Source organism: Rosa chinensis, chromosome 7 (assembly GCF_002994745.2).
Source record: "Rosa chinensis cultivar Old Blush chromosome 7, RchiOBHm-V2, whole genome shotgun sequence".
Classification (NCBI taxonomy): Eukaryota; Viridiplantae; Streptophyta; class Magnoliopsida; order Rosales; family Rosaceae; genus Rosa; species Rosa chinensis.
In genome coordinates, this window is record NC_037094.1 from 1586798 (window position 1) to 1610620 (window position 23823).

At 37.5% G+C, this 23823-nt stretch overlaps 4 protein-coding genes and 1 long non-coding RNA gene across 6 annotated transcripts; all 5 read left to right on the forward strand.

Moving 5' to 3' along the window:
* The first annotated feature begins 478 nt into the window (after positions 1-478).
* On the forward strand, positions 479-4781 carry LOC112175236 (2-oxoglutarate and iron-dependent oxygenase domain-containing protein CP2). Its single transcript, XM_024312896.2, has 9 exons — positions 479-983; positions 1410-1457; positions 1769-1945; positions 2048-2198; positions 2312-2398; positions 2524-2648; positions 3555-3673; positions 4067-4178; positions 4458-4781. The coding sequence occupies exons 1-9, from the start codon at positions 690-692 to the stop codon at positions 4494-4496; spliced, it is 1152 nt and encodes a 383-aa protein (XP_024168664.1). The 5' UTR covers positions 479-689; the 3' UTR covers positions 4497-4781.
* A 717-nt stretch (positions 4782-5498) lies between these two features.
* On the forward strand, positions 5499-10958 carry LOC112178548 (nuclear poly(A) polymerase 1). 2 transcript variants are annotated; one of them, XM_024316696.2, is made up of 12 exons: positions 5499-6189; positions 6296-6373; positions 6505-6612; positions 7234-7296; positions 7382-7543; positions 7918-8031; positions 8138-8200; positions 8292-8621; positions 9004-9177; positions 9269-10162; positions 10557-10627; positions 10725-10958. In XM_024316696.2, the coding sequence occupies exons 1-12, from the start codon at positions 6064-6066 to the stop codon at positions 10768-10770; spliced, it is 2229 nt and encodes a 742-aa protein (XP_024172464.1). In that variant the 5' UTR covers positions 5499-6063; the 3' UTR covers positions 10771-10958. The 2 variants fall into 2 exon arrangements, with proteins under 2 accessions (XP_024172464.1, XP_024172465.1); XM_024316697.2 differs by having other exon boundaries at positions 5500-6189; positions 9013-9177.
* A 534-nt stretch (positions 10959-11492) lies between these two features.
* LOC121050520 lies at positions 11493-12497 on the forward strand. The gene is made up of 3 exons (XR_005803227.1): positions 11493-11713; positions 11957-12148; positions 12433-12497. It is a non-coding gene; the product is annotated as an uncharacterized LOC121050520 (long non-coding RNA).
* A 1028-nt stretch (positions 12498-13525) lies between these two features.
* LOC112180727 lies at positions 13526-15750 on the forward strand. The gene is made up of 2 exons (XM_024319284.2): positions 13526-13805; positions 14696-15750. Exons 1-2 carry the CDS (start codon positions 13644-13646, stop codon positions 15254-15256), a joined length of 723 nt encoding a protein of 240 aa, XP_024175052.1. The 5' UTR covers positions 13526-13643; the 3' UTR covers positions 15257-15750.
* A 143-nt stretch (positions 15751-15893) lies between these two features.
* Positions 15894-18182, forward strand: LOC112180726. The gene is made up of 3 exons (XM_024319283.2): positions 15894-16629; positions 16964-17526; positions 17873-18182. Exons 1-3 carry the CDS (start codon positions 16474-16476, stop codon positions 17931-17933), a joined length of 780 nt encoding a protein of 259 aa, XP_024175051.1. The 5' UTR covers positions 15894-16473; the 3' UTR covers positions 17934-18182.
* The last annotated feature ends 5641 nt before the right edge of the window (positions 18183-23823 follow it).

The following is a 23823-nucleotide window of genomic DNA, read 5'->3' on the forward strand; positions in this document are numbered from 1 at the left end:
GCTTAACTTAGATACCGTCTTTCAATTTAATTACTCTGTTCATTTTGATACGTAAAAATCTTTTACTTGACAGAAAAAAAAAAAAAGATAGAGATTTTAGTAAAGATGATATAAATAATTTTCATTGGGTTTCAAACTCGACCATGCTCGACCTAAAATAGAAATTAAAAAACAATAAATGAACTGGTTTTGTTTCTTGACTGATCGGACTGAAATATCCTCAAATTTAATGGAGTTTAACGATATATTAGATGACAATAACTAAATTAAATTGCTGAATTAAATGTGAGTGATAAAAGTTGGTATATTTTATAAAATCGGTGAATTAAAGTATTGAACGGATTATAGTTTAGTGGTCATTTCGTGTAATTAGATTCTAGTGTTAATTGGGCTAGGCCGGATCTCCTATCGTGTTGGGCCCTTAAAACGTACCATCCATCATATCCGTCTTCATGAAAAGTTTTGAAAAAAGAAAAAAAAAAGAGACAAACTTTTCAAGTTAGAAAGTGGGAGAGGGTAGTGAAGTGAAGTCTGAAACCCTAACCGAAACGGAAACCAAAACCCAAACCCGTGATTTTACGTCCACGACAAGAAAACAAATCCGAAACCTACCAAACCCTAACCCCCAAATTATCGCCAATGCTCCCCGCCACCTAATTCGCCGGCCGGTGCACCAATTCCACCGCCTCATGTCGGTCGACGGCCGGGACGGCCCAGCTCCGGCGGCCGGAAACGGACTGGGGAATTCGAACAATTCGGCGGCGGCGTTCGTGACGATGTCGAGCCAGCGGCTGCGGCTGAACCCTAACAAGGAGCACAAGCCGGAGAGCTACGACGACATGCAATTGGATTTCAGCCCGTCGATCTTCAGCTCTCTGGAACGGTACTTGCCGCCGAACATGCTCGGAATGCCGAGATATGATAAGGTCAAGTTCATGAGGGAGATTCTGCTCAAGTATTTGCCTCATGGAGAGCGCAACAGGGTGAGTTTTTTTTTTTTTTTTTTGTCGATTTTAATTTGATTGAAAACGAAGAAGATTTGAGAAATGTTTGGATTTGATTGAACTCAAAGCCTGGCCTTTTTTGGTGATTTGGGGGTGGAATTAGGGTTTCTGCTTCTAACGGGCAAGTGAGTGTGAGAGTGTGTGTGTGTGTGAATGTGTGAGATTACGATATTGCCCCTGGAGTCCTGGTTTTCTCTGTGTTTTGAGATAAAAGGAGGGAGCTTGAGCTTGAGCTTTGCAATTGTTGGTTATAATTTTCATTTCTGATGTTTTGTATGTAGTAAAGTATTGACATATTGGTGAACAATTTGATTATGATGTGTGCACACCGTTCTAATTCGTTGTTAGCTCTCGAGCTTATGATGGATTATGCAATTTATGTTGTTTGGGAATTTTGTGTACCAGGTTCAGAAGCATAGGGATTACAGACAGAAGATCATATTGAATTACCAGGTACAGATTGATGCATGGTTTGTCTTGGTTGTTTTTCTTTGTAGTAGCTGGGGCTAAATGGTGAGTCTTGTTTTGCTTATGTTACTTTAAGAGCAGTTGGGAAACTGATTTCGTTTCTTTAATTTTTTCATTTCAAAGTCAGTTGTGTTGTTGGGGCACAAATACTCGCCCATATATGTGTCATATGAATGCATTCACTGCCTCTAAAAAAAAAAATGAAGCTTTCGATGGGAATTGTGTTTTCACACCAACTAAAAGTTGTTCTTTTGAAGCAGTAGGTACTTATTGAACTGTATGACATGTGTGTGCAGCCTTTGCATAAAGAGTTATACCTGCTGGATCCTGCCACCACCTTTGTTCCTGCATTTCTAGAAGCAGTTAATGAGAATACTGAGGAAAGCTTCAAAAGGATATGTTCTGAACCCTCACCTGGAATATATACTTTTGAGATTTTTCAGCCACGGTTCTGTGAATTGTTATTAGCCGAGGTATTGGCCATCAGTATTCTTGTATCTACATTTGTATTTAACTTATCTGTCATTTTATAGGTGCCCATTTATCTTTTCTTTATTATTTCTTTTGCTGCATAGGTGGAGAATTTTGAAAAATGGGTCGGTGACTCCAAATATAGAATCATGCGACCAAATACAATGAATAGGTATGGTGCGGTTCTTGATGATTTTGGCCTTGAAACCATGCTTGACAAGCTTTTGGAGGGTTTTGTTCGTCCTATAGCTAAAGGTGATATATTGTTCTCTTCACTGAACATTTTGATAATTGTGTTCTGCTAGAAGATATTACTTGTTAAGGAAGCATGTCTTGATTTAGTCCTCTGCCAATTCTCTGTAATGCAGAGCTGTTTCCTGAGGTTGGTGGATCAACTCTGGATTCTCATCATGGGTTTGTGGTTGAATATGGTAACAATAGGGATCTTGACTTGGGTAAGTATTTTGTTTTATGGATATATAGTTTGAAGTTTATCCTTTTTTGCAGTTAAGCACTCAACTTTCCATATATCTCCTGTTTCATTTGAAGTACATATGTTTATTAGGTTTCATATTTGTAGGTTTTCATGTTGATGACTCAGAAGTAACTTTGAATGTGTGCTTGGGTAAACAATTTTCTGGAGGAGAGTTGTATTTTCGGGGAATACGTTGTGATAAACATGTAAATAGCGGAAGCCGTCCAGAGGTATGTTGGTCGTAGATGCAGACAATTAATCCCATACTTTCTGCAAGGCAGTGCAAACACTTTTAAAACACATTCTATTATCTAGTTAGGTTTTCCTTGATCCACGTTCCAGAAGACTGACTATCCCTGAATTTAATTCGTTCTTCCCCAAATATTGATAATCAGTTAACATTAATTACCTTTCAAAATGATATAATTTGGATTCAATAGGTGTCAATTACCAAATATAACACTACTGTACTCTTTATTTCTAAAATTTTTAGTATTGTTTGGAAGATTTAATTTTTTATTGCCGCAATACTTTTCTCAATAGTCAATACTGAAGTGCTTAACTTAAATTTTTTGTTTTTGACTTTCATTAAATTGGAAGATCAAAATTATCATTAGTTTTAAAATTGTCTGATATGGCTCTAAGTGTGCACCTTTAGGTTTTGGAGGAAATTATGACAAAGTTCTTGGGAACATTTCAGCAATGTGCAAGACTGGAAAAATAATGATTGTTATTATCAAATAGTAATGAATAAAGCACGCTCTTTTAGGAATGTTTGAGTACTCATTTCATGATCTCATTCTGCTTCTTTTTTATGAGGCTTTTGTTGCAGCATCATGTGGTGGTGTTGAAGTCTGGCAATAGGATAGCCAAAAAGATTTTTTTTTTTTTTAAAGTTCTGTCTTCTACAGTAACCAGTGGGAAATATATTTAGCAAAATAGAAAGCTGATAAGAAATATATTGAGAGTAAAGTTATAGTATTTGAGTTCATAGCTTAGTTCATGACTTGTAAGTTGTAACTTTATAGGTCCTAGTTCTTGATTTTTAAAGTTTTATGATGTGAGTTAAGAAACATTGCTGGCTGCTGTTATCCTTAGGTGGTTTTATACTGATGGAGTATGTTTTTTGAAAGCAGGAAGTCTTTGATTATTCTCATACCCCAGGATATGCTGTGCTTCATCGTGGTCGTCACAGGCATGGTGCTAAAGCCACGACATCAGGTCATCGTGTCAATTTACTTCTATGGTGCAGGAGGTATGTCTTTTATTCTTTCACAAGAAGCTATATATTTTGATAATCTCTATGCATCTTACTTACTGCGTAATAATTTTGTTTGTTTTTATTTGTGGGACTATTGTTCCGTCTATCAATTTTCATCTAATTGTTTGAAGTGGGTAATAAGTTTAAGCGGAAGTTCCTAGTGAAAGTTGAATCTGTTCTTTAGACACTATCTGAGAGGCTATCCTTTATGGGTACAAACATTATCAGAAATGAGATTTCTTTTGAATAAAATTTCTTTCAAACGCTTCCTCTCCTTAGTTTAGTGCAATTTTAGCATGGGTAGGGTGATTTCTGTGGTATTAAACGCGAGTATAGGGTTTGAAATACTTGTTTAGCCATCTCTCAAAGTCTGGTATCTCCTTGCAGTTCTGTCTTCAGAGAGATGAGGAAGTATCAGAAAGATTTCTCTAACTGGTGTGGGGAATGCTTGCATGAGAAGAAAGAGAGGCAACGGATGTCAATTACAGCTACGAAACAGGTAATGTCTATTTAGATGCATGCAAATAAAGTCAGCATTTGGGGAAGTAAAGGCATGGACCCAAACACACTGCCATGAAGCGCACAAAGTGATGGATATGATTTTCACCTAAGCAATTAATTGGATCAAAGTTGATGCGCATTAATTGATATTCTGTAAAGATTTCTTTACATGAACAAGCCCTAATATTTTACAGCACTTCCATACTATAGTCTCGAAATGCATGATAAAAAGGATCAAAATGGAATATACATGCTCAAGCAAGTTGTTTCTCTGCAGGAGTTGTTGCTCAGGAAGGATGATGAGTCAACAGCATGATCTTCATTCACTACTCATATACACCATTTGTTGTAAAATGTAGCTGTAGCCTTGTCCTAGCATCAGAGAGACTGGTCTACACTAGATGAGAGTTATGCTTTTGTGCATTATTTTAACTTGGGACGCATCTGCTTATGTACATCAGTTTATGTTATGAAATTGAACTTCCTATATTGAACTTTGAAGCATTTGTGAAATTGAACTTCTGTAAAAAGTCCTAATGTTTATGTGAATTCATTGGGTGGCTGTTTTATTCGATTTCATAAAGGAAACTCGTATTAGATAGTTTCTTCTATTTACCGGTTTTTGGATCATAAATTTTTGTTTTTCTTTATTTTTTTTGTTTTTACACGTTAGAGGAAATATAAAAAAAAAATTCTATACACTGACAGTGCAATTGACTCAATTCTTGATATTTGTAGTCAATTTTTTTTTAATTAACTAAAAAGTGTCATTCATGTTACCGTCCATTCATGTTGGTGTAAGTGCACGTTGATGTTCTTAATCTATTCGCTCTAAATACATAACATTATTATAATGAGAAACAAAGGAGTGCAAGAGTGCTTGCATCCGCGAGAAGCTTTTGCCAAACTAATCCTCATCTGTCAACCGCTCAAGCTTCATCAACAACAACGATCACATAGTCACCAAATTTCTTAAAACACTTGTGGTCACTCATCATTGGATTTAATTTCGAGGGTTAAGACAAAAACACTTAATAATTTATTTTTTTAATTTCAACCCTTAATATTAAATTTAAGGGTGAGTTTTTTTTTGATAAGAAATTTAAGGGTGAGTTACAACAAAATCTTTGGTCACCAGTGACCTACTGTTATCCTCAAAGCAAATCTTGCAAAAACCAACTAATCAAAGCCTCCCGTGATATATCAGTAAGGATTTGAAATTGTGACCTCGACGATATTGTTGGTTTTTCTAGATAACCAACGAGGCCCAAAACTGTAAAAACCGACTAAACAAAAGCCCAATCGGCTCCGCATCCAAAACTGTTCATCACTTTTATCGTTTCAACGCGAAAACACAATTTCCATGATCAAATAAAATCTCTCTCTGTTTTTACTTCCACTACTGATTCTTTCAGGCTCTTCAATCTCACTTCCAAGATTCTCACTCTCCGATTCGCAACCGTCGCCGGAGCCCTCCGCCGCCGCCGATTCCCAAACCCGGCGCCCCGTCTTCTTCTTCTTCCCGCTCGGCGTCGATAATTCTCTCGGTTGCTGCCTGTCTTCGTCGTCCGTGGTTAGGGCTTAGGGTTTCAATTGGCGTTGTACTAAATCAAGGCTAGGGTTTTCAATTTTGTGTTATGGCTTTGTAGCTTTGGGATTTCTCCACCCGATTATATACTGTACTAGTGGAAATTTTTATTTCATTATTGCCGAATTTAATTTGTTTTTTCTTTTTGATTTGATTCGAAGTGAAAAAAAGAGAAAGAAAAGAACGAATAAGAGAGTGTAAAGTATCATCAATAAAAAAAAAAATTTGTTCTTGAGGCCCCATATTGCTTGAAAAGTTTCATTCAGAATATTTTTCAATTTTTTGTGAAAGTTATATGGTAATGGGGAGCCCCGGGTTAAGCAACCGGAATAATGGCCAGCAGCGATTAGGCATTACTGAGCCGATTTCGTTGGGCGGTCCCTCGGAGGAGGATGTGATCAAAACCCGTGAGCTTGAGAAGGTTATGGTGATATTGAATTTGATTCGTGCCTATATTTTGAGTGTTTGGTTGTAGTTATGCTGAATTGAGTTCGGTTTTTGGATATTTTTGGGCTCTTTTTTTTCAGTACTTGCATGATGCTGGATTGTATGAGAGTCAGGAAGAGGCTGTAAGTAGGGAAGAGGTGCTTGGAAGGCTCGATCAGGTTGGACTAAGTTCTATGTTTTCACTTTGTGCTTTATATTTGTGAGTGAGGTTATTGTTTCTGTAATTTTGGTTCATATGGTTATTGTTGTGTTCTATGATTGTAATGTATGATGCTGAAATGCAAGCCAGATTGTGAAGATATGGGTTAAGACCATTAGCCGGGCGAAGGGTTTGAACGATGAACTGGTGCATCAAGCAAATGCTAAGATCTTCACGTTTGGTTCATATAGGCTAGGGGTATGAACTCTCTTACGCTTTCCCTTCCAACTCTAGGGAGAGATTCTTTGTTTGCAGTGATCCTGTTCATTTTTGTTTTTCAAGAATTTTAGAAATGTTTGTAGATGTTGATGTATCCTGAACTCGTGCTCTAAGGCATTGCTGCATCATGCATAGGTGCATCCTTCCAGAGACAGTGAAATGTTTTAACTACCGTACATTCACTCTTTTAAGGGTAAAGGTGAAAAGAAAAATGCCTAGGGATTCCCCTCTCTCTCTCTCTCTCTCTCCCCCCCCTCAATTTTTTGTACTTTTGATGCAGTCTTCATCTCAAAGTTGTTCACGTACTGTGCTATAAGCATGATACTTGACAGAATTTTAACTGTTCAACACTTCTGCTTTCATGTTCATGTTTTTGTGTCTTTCTTGGTTGCTACTCTCTTGGACAGTGTGGTCTCCTCTAGATAGAATTGGTATTAGCAGTGAGGCTCACTATTACTGTGAAGTCTTAATCTTGATAGATTTCGAGGTTTAAAGAATGCTTACTTAGATGTGAAATCTCTAATGTGATCATGAGCTTGTATCTTCTCCACAGCAGCTTCACATATTGCTTTAACTTTACTTTTTGCTCCTTATTGTTAGGTTCATGGCCCTGGTGCAGATATAGACACACTCTGTGTTGGACCCAGACATGCAACTCGAGAAGTATGTAGCCTTCCCTTTATTCGGCAATAAACTCTACTTATCGCCTCTAAACCAGGTGCTGATTTCTTTTGTAACTTATGTGTAGGAAGATTTCTTTGGTGAGCTATACAGGATGCTGTCTGAAATGTCTGAAGTAACGGAGTTGCATCCTGTTCCTGATGCCCATGTTCCCATTATGCAGTTCAAGTTTAACGGAGTATCAATTGATCTTCTTTATGCAAAACTATCTCTTTATATTATTCCTGAGGTAAGTCTTAATAAATGGGAGAAATTTATTAATTATGTTTTAAAACCTCATATTAGCATTATCTGATGCATAACTATCAAGATAAAAGATGGCTCACTTGTAATTTTGCATGCATTATTTTGTAAAAGCAATTGAATTGTACACAGTTCTGAGAGGTTTTGGCACTCATTTTTACCGAATGTATGTTATGAATTTAATGAAAGTTACTTCGGATGGCTAGGCAATAACCGGCTGGCAAAAAATTTCTTAATCTTGTGTTTATATGTAAATCTCAATTTAAAATGTGTATAGTTATAATGGCAAACTTTCAATATGTACTCTGTGATTTTATATTAATGGTTTTCTGGTGTTTTTTTCCCAACACTTTTAAGCAGGACTTAGATGTATCACAAGATGCAATACTACATGGTGCAGATGAACAGACAGTTCGTAGTCTCAATGGCTGTAGAGTTACAGACCAAATTCTGCGTCTAGTCCCAAGCATTCAGGTTGAGGCCATCAGTGTCTTTTGCTTATTTACATACTGATTCGAGCTTTGAGTGTTCTTTAGCATCTCTTTTGTCGCTCATCATGTATTTGACTTTTTCATTACAGAATTTTCGCACAACACTAAGATGCATGAGGTTATGGGCAAAGCGTCGTGGTGTTTATTCAAATGTATGTTGATAGATTTACAATGGTCTAAATTAAGCCATCGTTCTTATGGTGCCTTTTACTTATGGTGTATTTTTTTTTCTGCGATGAGCAGGTTGCAGGATTTCTTGGTGGTATAAACTGGGCATTGCTTGTTGCTCGCATATGCCAACTTTACCCGAATGCATTGCCTAATATGCTAGTATCTCGGTTCTTCAGGGTCTATACTCAGTGGCGTTGGCCGAATCCAGTAATGCTCTGTGCTATCGAAGAAGGGTCTCTAGGACTTCCGGTTTGGGATCCCAGAAGAAATCCAAGGGACAGATATCATTTGATGCCTATAATTACTCCAGCTTATCCTTGCATGAACTCTAGCTACAATGTGTCCTCAAGTACTCTGCGTATCATGTTAGAGGAGTTTCAGAGGGGAAATGAAATTTGTGAGGTATGCTTATGTGATATCTTCTTTTGCCTGTATGGAGAACATAGAAAGTACAAAAGAGAATTCATCAATCACTTGTATTATTCAGTGATCTGGCTGGCTGGAGTGGTGACATTTTGTATGTTAACTAGGTCTTTGGCTCATAGCTGCATAGTTCAGTTTTTAAATAGTTCCTGTTGCATTTAAAGTATACCATTACAACTATGTTTGTGTTCAGCTATGTTTCCATTTCTGGTTTATTTGAATCTATGTCGGGCTAGGGATGTTAACTTGTATTAATGAGTTATATGAATTGTAAATTAATTTATAAGTGAAGTAGTCTAAATTCTCTGAATGTTGTGTCGTGGCAGCCATTCTCTATCTTCCTGAGTTTTATGTTTGTTAGTGCTTGCAGGCTATGGAAACAAATAAGGCTGATTGGGATACCCTTTTTGAGTCATATGCTTTCTTTGAAGCATATAAGAATTATTTACAGATAGACATCAGTGCAGCAAATGCTGATGGCTTTAGAAAATGGAAAGGCTGGGTTGAGTCCCGTCTCCGTCAACTAACATTGAAGGTGAAACTGATGAAATATATTTTTTTTCACATTTTACTTTCCTCTTCTTAGTAAGCAATGATCCTTATTTCTTGTTGATATGCAAATGCAGATTGAGAGGAAAACTTATGAAATGCTGCAGTGTCACCCACACCCAGGTGGTTTTCCAGATAAATCCAGACCTTTTCATAGCTCATATTTCATGGGCCTACAACGAAAACAAGGAGTTCCAGTCAAGGAAGGTGAGCACTTTGATTTAAGTAAAGCTGTTGATGACTTCAAGCTTGCTGTCTACCAGTATACATTAAGGGAAATTGGAATGGAGATCCGTGTATCCCATGTAAAACGCAGGGAGATCCCTAATTTTGTATTTCCTGGAGGCATTCGGCCTTCGCGCCCATCTAAAGTAAGTTGGGTTAGAAAGCGATGTTCAGAACTGGAGGTTTCTGGCAGCACTCAACCAGATAGGTCAGGTGAAGATAGAACTGTTTCAGATGGAGCAGATAGTGGTAGAAAGAGAAAATTGGAGAATGATAATGTAGAGACTGACCATGCCAAGTCTATGCGTCCCTGCGTTGGGGAAGTTTGTGAGGCTAGCCCTCCTTTTAGTAATGTCAGCCCATCCTCTGCAAAATATGAGAATAATGTAGAAGTTAGCACAGGAAAGATAGAAAGCCCAGCACAGATTCCTTATCAGAATGGTCAGGCTGAAGTATGGTCAAGGTGCAATCCATTAATCAACAGTCTATCTGTTGCTGGTGATGCATCAAGTTCTAAAGAAGCAGAGAAACTGGCCTTAGAGAAGATTATGGCTGGTCCATATGTTTCACATCAAGCTTTGCCAGAAGAACTGGATGAGCTCGAAGGTGATTCTGAAGACAGGCATCAAGTCAAAGACTTTTCTGGGAACATGAAAGACAGTCGCATCGAGCCTTCAATCGAGAAATCTAACAATGGAGCTGAAACTTCCACTGGTTCATATAATGGAGGCTTAGAGGAACTTGAGGTCAAACATATTACTTTTGCTTGTACACGTTATATTTCGATTTCAAATTCTTTTTATGTCATTAATCAATTATGTTTACCATCCTTTGTAGACATTACTTTATGTTTTTCTTCATTTTGTTCTAAAGGCAAATTGGCAAGAACATGTAAAATGTATATGCACTCTTTTTCTCAAGTTTTACCCTTTACGCTGCTCTCCCTCTCGACTCTTAGCACATATGATTAGACCAACATTGTCAGGAAAGCATGTCCTTGATCCCATATTTTCATTTTATGCTCCCAATCTCTTATCATTTGTATTGTTTTCTGGTTCAGTTTCCCATATCTATGTGATTGTTCATCTAAGCTTTTAACAGTTGTTTCCTTCTTTCCATGTATGTTTTGATCTCCCGAAGCCTGCTGAACTTATGGCACCATCCTTGAATGGAACCCCCGAACCTGTGGCACAGAGGAAGCCAATCATCAGGTATGTACAATGATTTCAATCGATCATATAATGATTTTTCAATCTAAATTCGTGTAATTCCTCAGTTTTACTTTGGAGCCATGTCTTGATCATGCAGGCTGAACTTCACTTCCTTGCCCAATGCTTCTGGAAAGAGCTCATAAAGGGTTGTTGAATCCTTAACGTTTATATGTACTATAAAAAAATGTTCATTTTTGACTCTGTATGAATGATCATAAGTTAATAAATTTTGAGTTAGCAAGCCACTCTTTTATGTATGTGAGCATGAAAAATTGTATAAAACCTATTTGGCTGAGAGGCTTACCATTTGGCACTGAGTAATATAGTTTGAGGATTCCTCGACTTCAGTTCTTCTCGGTTCGTTTTTGTTGGAAACAGGAAGATCATATACAATATCAATATCGTCACATCTTTACCATCCAAATTGAGAATCATATTGCACATCATATGTATCACTAAATCTGAGAATCATATTGCAGCATCATACGTATTACTAAATCTGAGAATCAACTGAATTCATCGTTCATGTTTCATCTGCAAGATTCTTAACAAGTACACCAATTTGTAATGTTGACCAGTTAGGATTGGGCATACGATATCAGACGTGACAATGTGCCGGATTTAACTTTTGATGTGCCGTATTTAAAATCAAAAGTTATTTTTTTATCCTCTCATCATTGTCTTAACCTATTTTAAGGAATATGAATGTTCGAACTTACAAGTTATCGAGTGTGTAGCTGTTGAAAAAGAATGTTTTACCGCCGAATCGAATCAAATGCTAGTTGGCTGAGATAGGTGTCCTAATGGGAATAGATTTTGGCTAGCTCACTTATCAAATTTCTAACTAAAATAAGGAAGGAACTTCGCTAACCAGCCCTGGGTTGTAGCTTGGGCCAATAATAGATCAACAAGTGTCAATATAAAAATAAAAATAAAAAAAAATTAATGCGATTGAAATAGTTAACCAGCCTTGTTCCTTCCAAACTGTAAACTCTTCTGCATTCTTCAGTAAAAATTTCTTCAGCAAAATTCATGAGAATTCGAAGCACGCTATGAGGATGAGCGACAAAAAGTGATCAATTCTAGGTATGTAGATTTCGATTGTGTTCTTCTTTAGTTGTTCAGTCATACTAAATCCCCAGTCGTGGGTTTGTCCTCCTTTTGGTATGTGTTCGAAGCTTTTGACCAAAGGAGAAATCAGCAATGTTATAGAAAGCTTTACCGTCATGCTTTCTTGGAATGGCTAGGCCGATGTCGCAAGCATAGGTGCATTATTTCTCGAAAGAACATTGTTGTTGACTGTTCGTTTGTTTGATAAACTGTGTTTAGGATGGGAGATTGGAACTTGGGACCTCGGATGGAGGGTGAATGCTGAGTAGCGAAAAATCACAGTATGATGAAGACTAATGGGGTTGCTTTCTTTGCTGTCTATGGAAGAAGATTCAGTCAACAGCTGATATTTTGAAGTTTAAGTTATTTTGGTTTTTGGTATGGTATCATGGGAAGATGTCAATATTCCTGGTATGTATAAAGCTTTTCTTCATGATAAGAAAGCGAGTTTGCTACTTCTCTTTTGCTAGCACTGCATATATTACATAGCTTAAAAGATGGTCTTGACAACATCTATGAAATTGGATGGAAATTGTGCCCCCAATTTTTTAGGGAAGATTGATTCCTCATCAAGCTAAACTTCAATCCAGTCCATTAAATAATATTCCACAAATTTTGGAGCAGAAACCTCTATTGGTTTCTTGAATGTTAACTCCATCAACCCATCTGTACTCATACGTACTTTGGCCCTGCAGACATTGTTGGACAACTGACTGGCGGTTAGAGTACCAAGCAGAATGTTAACTTGGTTGAAAAAATCGTCAGTGTTCATTGAGGAGAAAGTGGTGGGAGCAAAGAAAGAGGAACTGCAGCAGACTGTACAAAGAAAGAGGCCACAAGGCTTACGATCACTACTATATATATATAAATGTAGACATTTATATTTAACCTTTTGACTTGTACTAGTGTTTTTCATTTGATATCTGCAAAGCTGAACTTATGGTACTTGTAAGTTGTAACTATATCTTAGCTCTTTTCATGGTTGGAAAGAAGTCTACTTGGTGAACGGTAGCATATAAAACGCTACCATTGCATATATCACATCATGAGTTCATGACCATATTAATAATATTCCACAGAGCAACACAGGTGGTATATAATTTTGCTTATATCACTCGGATCATGAACTTGCCGCCAGTAATCCGTGCAGTGATACACATGCATTGCAAAACAAAATTGAACCATCACAAATTCACAATTAAACAAGTTAGAATAAGAGCATGCCTATTCAATTGCTCAGTAAAATTGAACATGTGGCCACACGTACACTTGGAAAAAATATGCAGATTACTGCAACATTCCTTCTGAGTAAAACAACCAAAACCCCAAGATGCATGAACAAGAAGTCAAATTTCAGCTCAGCATTGTTACACAAATTGCAAAACAAATTCGAACAATCACAAAACAAAAAAATCGAATTCTACACTGAAAGTAGACTAATTTGTTCTTCAATGGAGCAAAACCCAGCAAGAGATACGACAAGAGCTAATCATCATCAGAATCAGACCGCGGCATTGAGTCTTGAAGAATGACGTTACCCCTTTTGTCAAGAAAAACTCTTTGATCCCAACCAGCATTGGCCGGAAAAGAAGCTTCCTGACGCGACCTCACGACGGACATCCACCCAGGACACGTGTTGATCCGTGAGTGGCTGTGGTGCTGGTTAGCCAAGCGAAGTAATGTCCAAATATATATATTTAGAAAGTAAAAGACCAAATAGTGTACTGTCTTGAAGGAATAGTGTACAGTGTCAGAGTGTATAGTACAATCTGAAAAGCGTGTTACCTGTTCTTTGCTTTTTCATTTCACATTTCCTTTTTCAGTCTCCCATCATGTCTCTCTCCCAAATTCTCGTTCACTTCTTCAAAAACACGCACAGTCCCAAAATCTATACAGAGAGTCAGAGATGGAAGAGGAGGCTTTGGACTATGTTCTGGTGCCACTGGGTCTGTTTGTTCTGGGAACATATCATGTTTGGCTTCTCATCACTGTGCTACGTCATCCAATACGAACTGTGATCGGTCTCAATGCTCAGTCTCGTCACCAATGGGTCTTATCCATGATGAGTGTTAGTACCCAGTTCCTCTCTTTCTCTCTCTCAATATATATACTTTTTTATTGTATGAATTTTCCATTTAATTTGATGGGTAGTGTTGCCATGAAAGTAGAATTGCATAGTATAACCAAAAAGAAAGAAGAAAAAAGATTAAGAATTGGTTTATGGGATTGAAGTTTGAGATCTTTATGGCTTTAGTTCATGTAGGAATTGGGCATTACCACAATTGGATCATAGTTTCTTTGTTTACAATTGAGCATATGCTGTGCTTTTACATTCTGAGCTATTGAAATTCCAATACTGATCCTTTATCTGTTAGAGGTCTGAGTTAGCTATAAAGTATGATGCTTGAAAATTGGAAATAATTCCTGATGTGGTTTTTGTGAGATTAGTATTTGGGTAAAGGAGAGTTGTTTACAAATAAGACTCTTTAGGGGTTAAGGGATTTGAACAGATCTTCATGGTTATCTTCTAGTAAGACTGGTCTTCCTTTCAACAAGTACTGTCTAATGACAGAGGCAACATCTAACATCACATGTTTATTTTGATAAAGAAGTTTTCTTTTTATCACCTTTTCAAGATCTATAATCCAAATTGAGACTTGAATTCTGGCTACCTAGCGTTGAGGATAAAGTAAGTCGATTCATGGAAGTAGTTAGGCTGATCTATGAACAATATCTTTTGGTAGAATCATGGTCAAGTCATACACCTTTAAAGGTTTCCTAAGTATCTTTCTTGCTTGATGAATGCAAGTGCAATTTTTCAATTCCTACTTTTCTGAAACCATGATATCTAATCTATGCCTGACTAACTTTTCAAAAAAATGAAAAGAAAAGATAGTAGAGTTGTGAGTGTTGGTTTGGTGTTTAAAAAGAGTTAACTCCTCCTCTCCATATATTCAGGACCCTTTGAAGAATGGTGTTTTGGCTGTTCAGACAATACGCAACAACATAATGGCATCCACACTTTTGGCAACAACGGCTATCACTCTCAGTTCTCTTATCAGTGTATTTGTGAGCAGTACATCAAACTCTGGCAACACCTCGAAACTAATTTATGGCAATAAGACAGCCACTCTCTCTTCAATAAAGTACTTCTCTATCTTGCTGTGCTTTCTTGTTGCCTTTCTCTGCAATGTGCAGTCCATCAGATATTATGCCCATGTTAGCTTCTTGGCCACTGTTCCAACATGGCAAGGTAGAAAGGATTGTATTGAGTACGTTGCAAGAAACTTGAATCGGGGAAGCTACTTTTGGTCACTTGGATTGCGAGCTTTCTACTTCTCATTCCCTCTCTTCCTTTGGATATTTGGGCCTATACCCATGTTTGCATGTAGCTGCGTTATCTCTTGTGTTCTTTATTTCCTGGACACCACCACCAGCTTCACACGACATCTTCACAGTCACTCGATCAAAGAGGTGAAAACTGATAATGATCTAGAATCACTCGGACAATTATCATAGGTACATAATACTCTTACAGGTGGTAAGTCAAACATAAGTGAATCAATCTTTCATTAGACTATTCGCAGGTTTATGTGTATAATTATACCGTCTATATTTTGTATCACTGTGAGGAATCCTGCCTTTATTTTGCTATTAGTCTTTAGAATGAAATGTCATCGGATTCAGGTAATAAAGAAAACTACAGCTTAAGATCATCAAGGAATCATTGATACTCTGGTGGGTGGCTTACAATTTTTGAAGTATTCTGCTTCATTCAAGAACAAAAAGCCAGGGAATAAGTAATTTTCAGATCAAGAAGTGGCTCTACTTTTCAACAATGAGAATGGAGTCTGTGTATCCTTTCTTTCTTTTTTCCTTTTTTTTATTGTAAGTTGGTAAATGTACATTTGTTCATCAATGTTGTACTTTTCAAACTTTGACATGTATAATTCTTGAATCCCAGTACTATCCCACTTAGATGTGGTAGAATAACTAGTATGACATTTCATGCCTGTCTCATTTCTTGCCCTTGCTCAGATTACAGTATGTTATTTCAATGTTTGATCTCATTGTTTGAATCATCATTCCTGTGATTCAAGATCCCCTAATATTCGGTATTATGCTCTTCTAAGCACAATTGTTTCTGGATGCGAGCTCTTTGATTTCTGCTGAAGATGTTGAGCCCTGCACAAAACATCTGCTTCATAATAGTGGTTTTTTAGTACAACGTAGCCTCCTTGTGCGAGTCATGAAGAACCTGCATAGCTTTGTCATGAACATGTTATTTCTCATATGCGACTAATATTACAGAACTGAGGCAACACGTGCCTATGAGTCTGTGACAGATAATAGCAACTTCCTCATAGTTTGTTTTGCTTTCTTTACGCTTTCAATAATTGGAGAATAGTGCCTGAACCAATAACACCAATGCATTAGTAAAGTCAATGTGCGCCGCTTGTCCTTTTCTGCTCGATAACATGCCTTGTAATTGAGGATCGTCAGATCCAATCCAAGGACAATTATTTATGATCCATTTGGCGATGTCACCTGTGATAAGAATCCAGGCCGGCCTAATTGATAACTGGAGGTATCTTTGCCTTACACAGTGACCAAAACACTCTTAGAACTATTACTGCCAGTCATTTTCATATGAGATCTTGCCATCTTGGGGTTCTACTCACATTCTGAGACACAGGAAGAAAGGGAGTAAGTGGTGAAGCAAGAGTTGGGAAGAGATGGTTAGCTTAGACTGTGTGCTAGTACTAGCGGGTCTGTTTGTGTTGGGAATATACCATGTTTGGCTATTCATCACAGTTCTGCACAATCCCATAAGAACTGTCATTGGCCTCAATGCTTACACTCGTCAACAATGGGTTTTCTCCCTGATGACTGTTAGTTCTCTCTCTCTCTCTCTCTCTCTCTCTCTCTCTCTCTCGCAATTTACAGTCTTTCTTTTAAGATTTGATATGTGGATGACAAAGTAGTAACAATTTGGTGACTGGAACCTTTCAATGGGGGAACCAATTTCATTTTCTTTCTATCCGGGTCACTATTTCATTGTAGCCAATATTATCAGAGAGGGTAATACTTGATGATAAGTTTCAAGCTAGCAATGGAGATTGGAATCAAGTTTGGGTATCTTAGTTCGAGTTAATGATGGATATTAGCACTAGATAGTGGTATGTACCAGTACTACAAAGTTTAAGTTGAGTCCATGAATTTCAGGACCCCTTGAAGAATGGTGTTTTGATTGTACAAACTTTACGCAACAACATAATGGCATCGACACTTTTGTCAACAGCAGCAATTACTCTTTGTTCTGTGATCAGTGTACTTGTGAGCAGCGAATCCAGCTCCCATAGCACTGTATCAGTACACCTAGTTTACTCCGATTACGCTCCCTCCTTACCTTCAATCAAGTACTTGTGCATTTTGCTTTGCTTTCTTGTTGCATTTCTCTGCAATGTGCAGTCTACTAGATATTATGCCCATGTCAGCTTCTTGGGTACCGTCCCAACATGGAAAGACAAGACGGGTTTCATCGAGTATGTTGCGGCAACTTTGAATAGAGGATATTACTTTTGGGCCCTTGGATTGCGAGCATTCTACCTCTCGATTCCTCTCTTTCTCTGGATCTTCGGGCCAATACCCATGTTTGTTAGTTGCTGTGTATTGTCAATTGTTCTCTATTTCTTGGACACTACCTCCAGCTTTGCACAACTTATTCATACCCAATTGTTCAAGGAGGAATCAAGAACCGCTGATGTGGAGTCCACCGCTCAATCATTGTGAGTTCTGTTCAATGTTGCATAGTATTGTAATGGCTAGTTTAAGTCTTAGTTTGGATGTTTGAATAATGAATATTACAGACTTTGTGTACCTTTATTTATGAATATGAAATCCGTTTGTGTCAAGTGTATATTAACTTGTTTCCTAACTACGATAGTTATATTTCAAATATAATGATCATTCTGAAACGGAATCTCAAGTTTATAATGTAATTTTTCACATTCTTGCTGAGGATATTGTTGGCTGTCACTTTCGAAATCTTGCTTTTAGGTTAGCTACTCTGGGGTAATGCATCTTCCTGTCTTGTCAGATTGCTTACTCTAAGGCGATCTTGTTCTTTCTCAGGAACAATTCTGGTCGTGAGAACTCCCAACTTCGTGATCCTCTACTCACCGGGTCCGGCTAGCTATAACTCGGTCAATTATGCCTCTTATGGTACTGGATATATGGTCTGCAATGCTGGTTGCAATGGTTGCAGCTGCAGGACATGAAGAGGAGAAGTGTTTCGCTATCATCTATGCTTGACACTTACATGTGTTACTTCTTCTCCAAAATGTTACAATTTATTCACTCAGGGTGTCATGATCGATGGCATGCTACTTTTTCTTTGATGGCATGCTACTTGTTGGTATGAATGACTTTTTTCTTTTACACAGATTCAGCATGTGCCATAGCTTAAATTTCAGAAGCCGAAACCATTTTATTATGTTGATTTCATGAATAGAACAAGTGCATCATGCATGTGGCTTATGCCTTCAGGGTTTAACCACAAGGGAGGAGCCACTTCTGGGCTCCATGACCATATAGGCGGGGAAGATTTTGGACAAAAGGACTTGAAGAAATGAGATAAAAGAAACAGTAAAAACTCGTCTGGTTTCCGAATTGGAGGATTTGGAGTGGAAAAGAATACCCATCTTATGATTGGTAAGTGCAAGCTTAGAAAAACAAATGCATTTCATGAAAGATCAATCTGAATGATGGAATTAGGTTGACAAGCACAAACTGATCGAAATCTTCTCGAGTGTTTTTAAATATATATACAATCGTGTGCTTTTTCTTGGAATGATACTTCACCATGATAGACAAGCACTAAAGGATCCAGACAAGGTATACTAGGCTGAAATCTAGAAATTGACCAAAACAAGGTTTCATAAGTATAGTTATCTTTCTATTACAGAATAAACAGGGTAAGATTTGAAATATTTGCCGATATATCTTTCTATCCCTAAGAGATGCTGATCATTACCGATCAATATATCTCCGATTCTAAGGATGTATATGTCAATATATACTTAAAGTTGGGTGCCGGTATTTCAAACCTCAGAGAACCCTATAGTCTGGCTAGATTGGTCATATATAACTCGAGAGCTAGCAAAACCAACAGATCTTCAAACATGGAAATATTCATACCCAGTACTACGTACAAAACCTAGCTCAAAACATCACTAGCTTCAAAAACTCAAATCTGCCTGTGGCGCTAGATCTGTAAGAAGTCCTGTACTCCTGTAAACTAGAAAGCATACTGTTTATGCATTCATGGGCATGATAGTAATTGATCATTCTGATATGTATGAGGGACCAGTACTATAGTTTCCAGAGCCACTAAACAATGAGACAAAGAGGTGTGGTGGAAGATCAGAAAGAATTGTGCTAAGTGTTGCACAGAAAGAGCTAATTCCATGAAATGATTTTTCAGAAACATCCAATTCCTACCAAATAAAAGGGTTTTTGGAACTTTGCCGATCAAGACTAGTTTCCAAAATGAGACAGAAATCATTCAGTGAAGTAATAGTACGTTATAGTGTTATAATTAGACATGCCTCAGTTGATGAGACAGTTCTCTAATCTTTCGTAGAATCATCTCTATTGATCAACAAGTGCTAAAGATCGAGCTGGTTCGTTTTGTTGTAGAATTTTAGGATAAACCAATCTCCTAACACCCTTTATATAGACAGTACCAATGAAGGGAAGCATGTCGATGTAATTTGGGGCATGAGTAACAGGATATACAGTTTGATCACTGTTGTTGTAAATATTTGAGCATTCAATTCCAATTGATAACAAGGGAAGAGCATGCCCATAATTACATCACTATGTAATCGAAAGGTATCCGGTGAGATTTTGATAACACTTCTCCAGTTCTCCTCAGTGTGCAAGGGCTGGGGCCAATCAACACTCCCTCCACGCAAGGGTAGAGTGACAAATTTGAGGATCAACTTTTATTGCAACACCTTGTTACGTTAAGGCCTCGTTTAGTTGCCAGAAAGGAAATTGGTTCCTTGGTCTTTCCCTTGAGCATGGAAATGTAAATTTCCCACTAGTTTCCCTACCAATGTTTGGAAACACCGGGAAAGTAATCGGAAAATGTATTTTACTTTCATTTCCGATGTTTGGTTTGTGCATGAATAGGAAAATAGGGAACATCAATTTTTCAATAATATCCTTTTATCAAAACATTAACAATTTAAGATTCAAAAGTTTCTGAGAAACCCTAAACACCCTAAAACCAGTTTTTCCGATTGCAAAATCGTGCTCGTCCGGGGGCGCCTGACGTTTAGGTTGGCCTTCGGCCTCACCGACGTCTGAGGTATGCTGCTAGACGGGTGTTTCGATCTATATCTAGTCAAGAATGCTTCTTGGGTGGGTGTTGTGTGCTCGGGGATTCCAGACGGCATGGGCTGTTTCTCTGGCAACATTTCGGATCAAGACTGGCGGTAGGGTTGTGAGCTGATCAAGACCAGCAGCGTTTGGTTTCTGAATTGACAGGTGGTGCAGCTGTTTGCGCACTGGACCGACGTGATTCGGGATCGGGTCTTCACGATCTGAGTTGTGGCAGTGGGGGGGGCGGTGGTTGGCGTCGAAACGGTGTGAGGTCGTGGTGGCGTGGGGCGCAGTGGCACCCGTCGGGGCAGAACGGATCGTGCAGAAGTGCTGAGTGTTTTGTTGCATACGACATGTCGTCAGGGAGATGTTGGGCCTGGATCAAGCCAGCTTGATGGGCTCTGAGTTGGAACCCTTTCTTTTGAGGCACTTGGGCTTAATATTTTGGGCTGGCATGTTGCCCTAGGTCCTTACTATTGGATCTGTTGGCTCCAAATTAGATAGATTTTTCTTTTTAAGTTATACCCTACTTTTTTAGGGACCTATGCACTTTGTTTTGTTTTTATGTGCCTATTTACTATATATGTTCATAGTTCATAGGCTCGCTGAATAAGTGAGCACATGTTGTCTAATGGGTGGTGCTAGCATACTGCGTCCTAAACTTGCCCTAGAGTTGGCAAGGGAAAGTATGTATCCGTGCCATTCTAGCATGAGTTGAATGAATGAATATTGGTTCTAAAAAAGATTCAAAAGTTTATTGGATAATTTGATAATAACAACCATTAAAATAATTTTTAAAGTAAGTAATTAATGTACAATTAATGCAGGAAAAGTATGAGGGAAAATGAAATAAGTTACTGGAAGGAATTATTCTCAATATCCCAACTCTTTATACATGACAATGATGTGTGTGTGTGTATGCATATCAACAGATTTGGCATAAAGCCCTTACCAAACAGCCACTTAATACTCGTCAAAAAAAAAACCCACTCAATTTGGAACATCTTGATTGATATATGGTACTATATATACAACTTTCCCTTTTTCTCACATGCAAGGAATTCTTATCCTACAGAGTTTAGTTGGACAGTTTGATATCATAGCAGCGCTTGAATACATAGATACATGACAGGTGCATGTAGGGGAATTGCCATTGGCGTAGCTGCATTAGGGCCAGACCCTTCTCATATTCTGGTTGAAATTCTCTGACTTTTTCTTGAATATAATGTGATGATAGCAGATGGCATAACAACCGACCCTTCTGGTAAAGAAACGAAAAATTGTGGCCCATTTTAAAGCTCAAACCTTTGACTCATTGAATAATTTCTTTCTATTTGGATTTTCTTATTCCTCTTTCTGTCAGTGTCACCACGAATTCAACCTCCCATGACTTTTCTTTTAAGATATACTTCTCATTTTAGGGACCAACTTATTATGTAAATAGGTTACTGGAAGGAATTATTCTCAAAAAAAAAAAAAAAAGTTACTGGAAAGAATTTATTATCAATCTTTATTTGTTTTTTTCTGTGGTAAATCCAATCAACTAGCTAGCTACGTACTAAAATATTAATCATAATATCAGGTATACTCTTCAAAATCTTAAACACTATTTTTAGTTGTTATTTAATTGTTTATTATATATATATATATATATATATATATATATTCAAGAAGATTCCTGAACCTATTCACTATGATTATGATTGTTTTAGAATGATTTGTTATGTCTGAGTAGCGAAAATCATTTACGATCAAATATATAATTTTATGTTTTTTTTTTTTTGTTTAATCTAATAGCTGCTTATGTTCTAAACCTCCTAAAAAAATTTTGGTTACGTCACTAGGAATTGCAATTTTTTTTATGAGTAAAATAAATTAAAATAAAAGATCTCTACAACAACTTTTTTTTTTTTAAGGGTTTGGGAACCCGGTCTAGCTGGGAGGCTTAGCCTCACGCTCAGTATGAATGCAGGAAACATAGAAAAAAGAAGTTTTTTGTGATTTTCGAGGGGAGGTAGTTGATGCTTTTTCATCATCACTTGGTATTCCTAGTTCTATACTTCTATTGCTGCTAAGGTTACGGCAGTGATCAAGGCAATCGCGCTTTACTTAGGTGCGCGATTGGAAGCATATTTGGCTTGAAAGACTCCTCTCTAATTCTCAATTTTCTCCACTCTCCCTAAATTGTGCCTTAGCTACAAGTGGCATGGAAGAATTGTGTTCATCGAATTTCAGTGATGTAATTTTGCTGCTCACATATCTTTCGAGAAAGGAACCAAGTGGCTGATGCTTTAGCCAATTTTGGTGCTTCATCAACGAGCTTTACTTGGTTGGTTTTATCTCCATATTTCATTAATTATTTTTTCATTAGAGATAAGTCAGATCTTCCTAATTTTCATTTTAGATGAGTTCTTTTGTTTCGGCAGTAGGAGTCATGTTTCATTGTCTATTTTTGGAGTAGGGATATGTATTCTGCTCATACTTGTATGTTTACTTATTTTAATAAAAAATTTACCTCGCAATAGCTTGATTAAAACAAAAAACCATGACCTAAACCCCAGTAAACTAGCACTGATACAATATGATCCCACTAGGGCACCCCTGATATTTCTTGTCAGGGTGCATGTGAGGATATATATTCTGTGCTCCAACTTTAAAGTCATCAAGTTCCTCCACTTCACTCTTTTCTCAGTGGAGGATAGGAAGTAATTGGTATTGTGTTTGCCTCTTTTGACTGGTTATATCCTAGAGTGGTATATGCGATGGACATTGCAACTTTGTCATCCACACTATGATATTCCAGTACTACTGGATGAGAATTTTGAATTTCTACTCGTCACTTTTGAGTGTGCACATTAGGATCGATCAATGCTATACTAATACTATGCTGTTGATTACAATTGCATGCAGTCTAGCTATAAACCACTCACAAAGACAATTACTCAACTAAACAATCGCTTCTGTGTATAGGCTAACAAACTACTTGGCCGTTACTGAATTCAAGAATTTTTCTCCACAAATAAATTTCCATGTTTAGTATATACACCTCCTTTGTCACGGGCCGTTATACAGTCCGATTGAATCGTTTGTAAGAACACTCTGTCCCCGTAGCCTTGTGCATACATATATAGGATATGTGACTCAGGCTGAACCATCAACTTTACTTTGAGATACCCACAGTTGCGCCCCAGTAACTTGGCCACCATGGTTAGCAGTCCGCAGTTTTTTTCACTTGCTTCATTAAAGTTGGGATCTATCTACCATTTGAGATTTTGTGCAAATAATTAAAAGCAAAAAAATTGTCAGTCAAAAATAGAGGAAGGACTCAAACTTGAGTAAGAAACGAATTGAATATGTACATGAAATGTTATAAATCTGATAAACAACAGGCAATAGAATCACCTTATTCCTATTTGTTTCTCATGCTGTAATCTATTTATGTACTGACATGTTCCACAAAATGTGTTTTTGTGAAAGTGAATGCATAAATACAATTACGTTTTCCTTTTTTATGTAGTTGTTGGCTTTGATCAATGACAAAAGATAGTCTTCTTTATGATAAAACACAATCAAGTTAATATATTACTAAATGATATCAACAAAATATTAATGAACGAACATGCTAGGATTATAAATTCATGAAAGTCTAGAAGAAATTGATCTGTATCTTAATTAGAGATACATCTCTCCTCAAC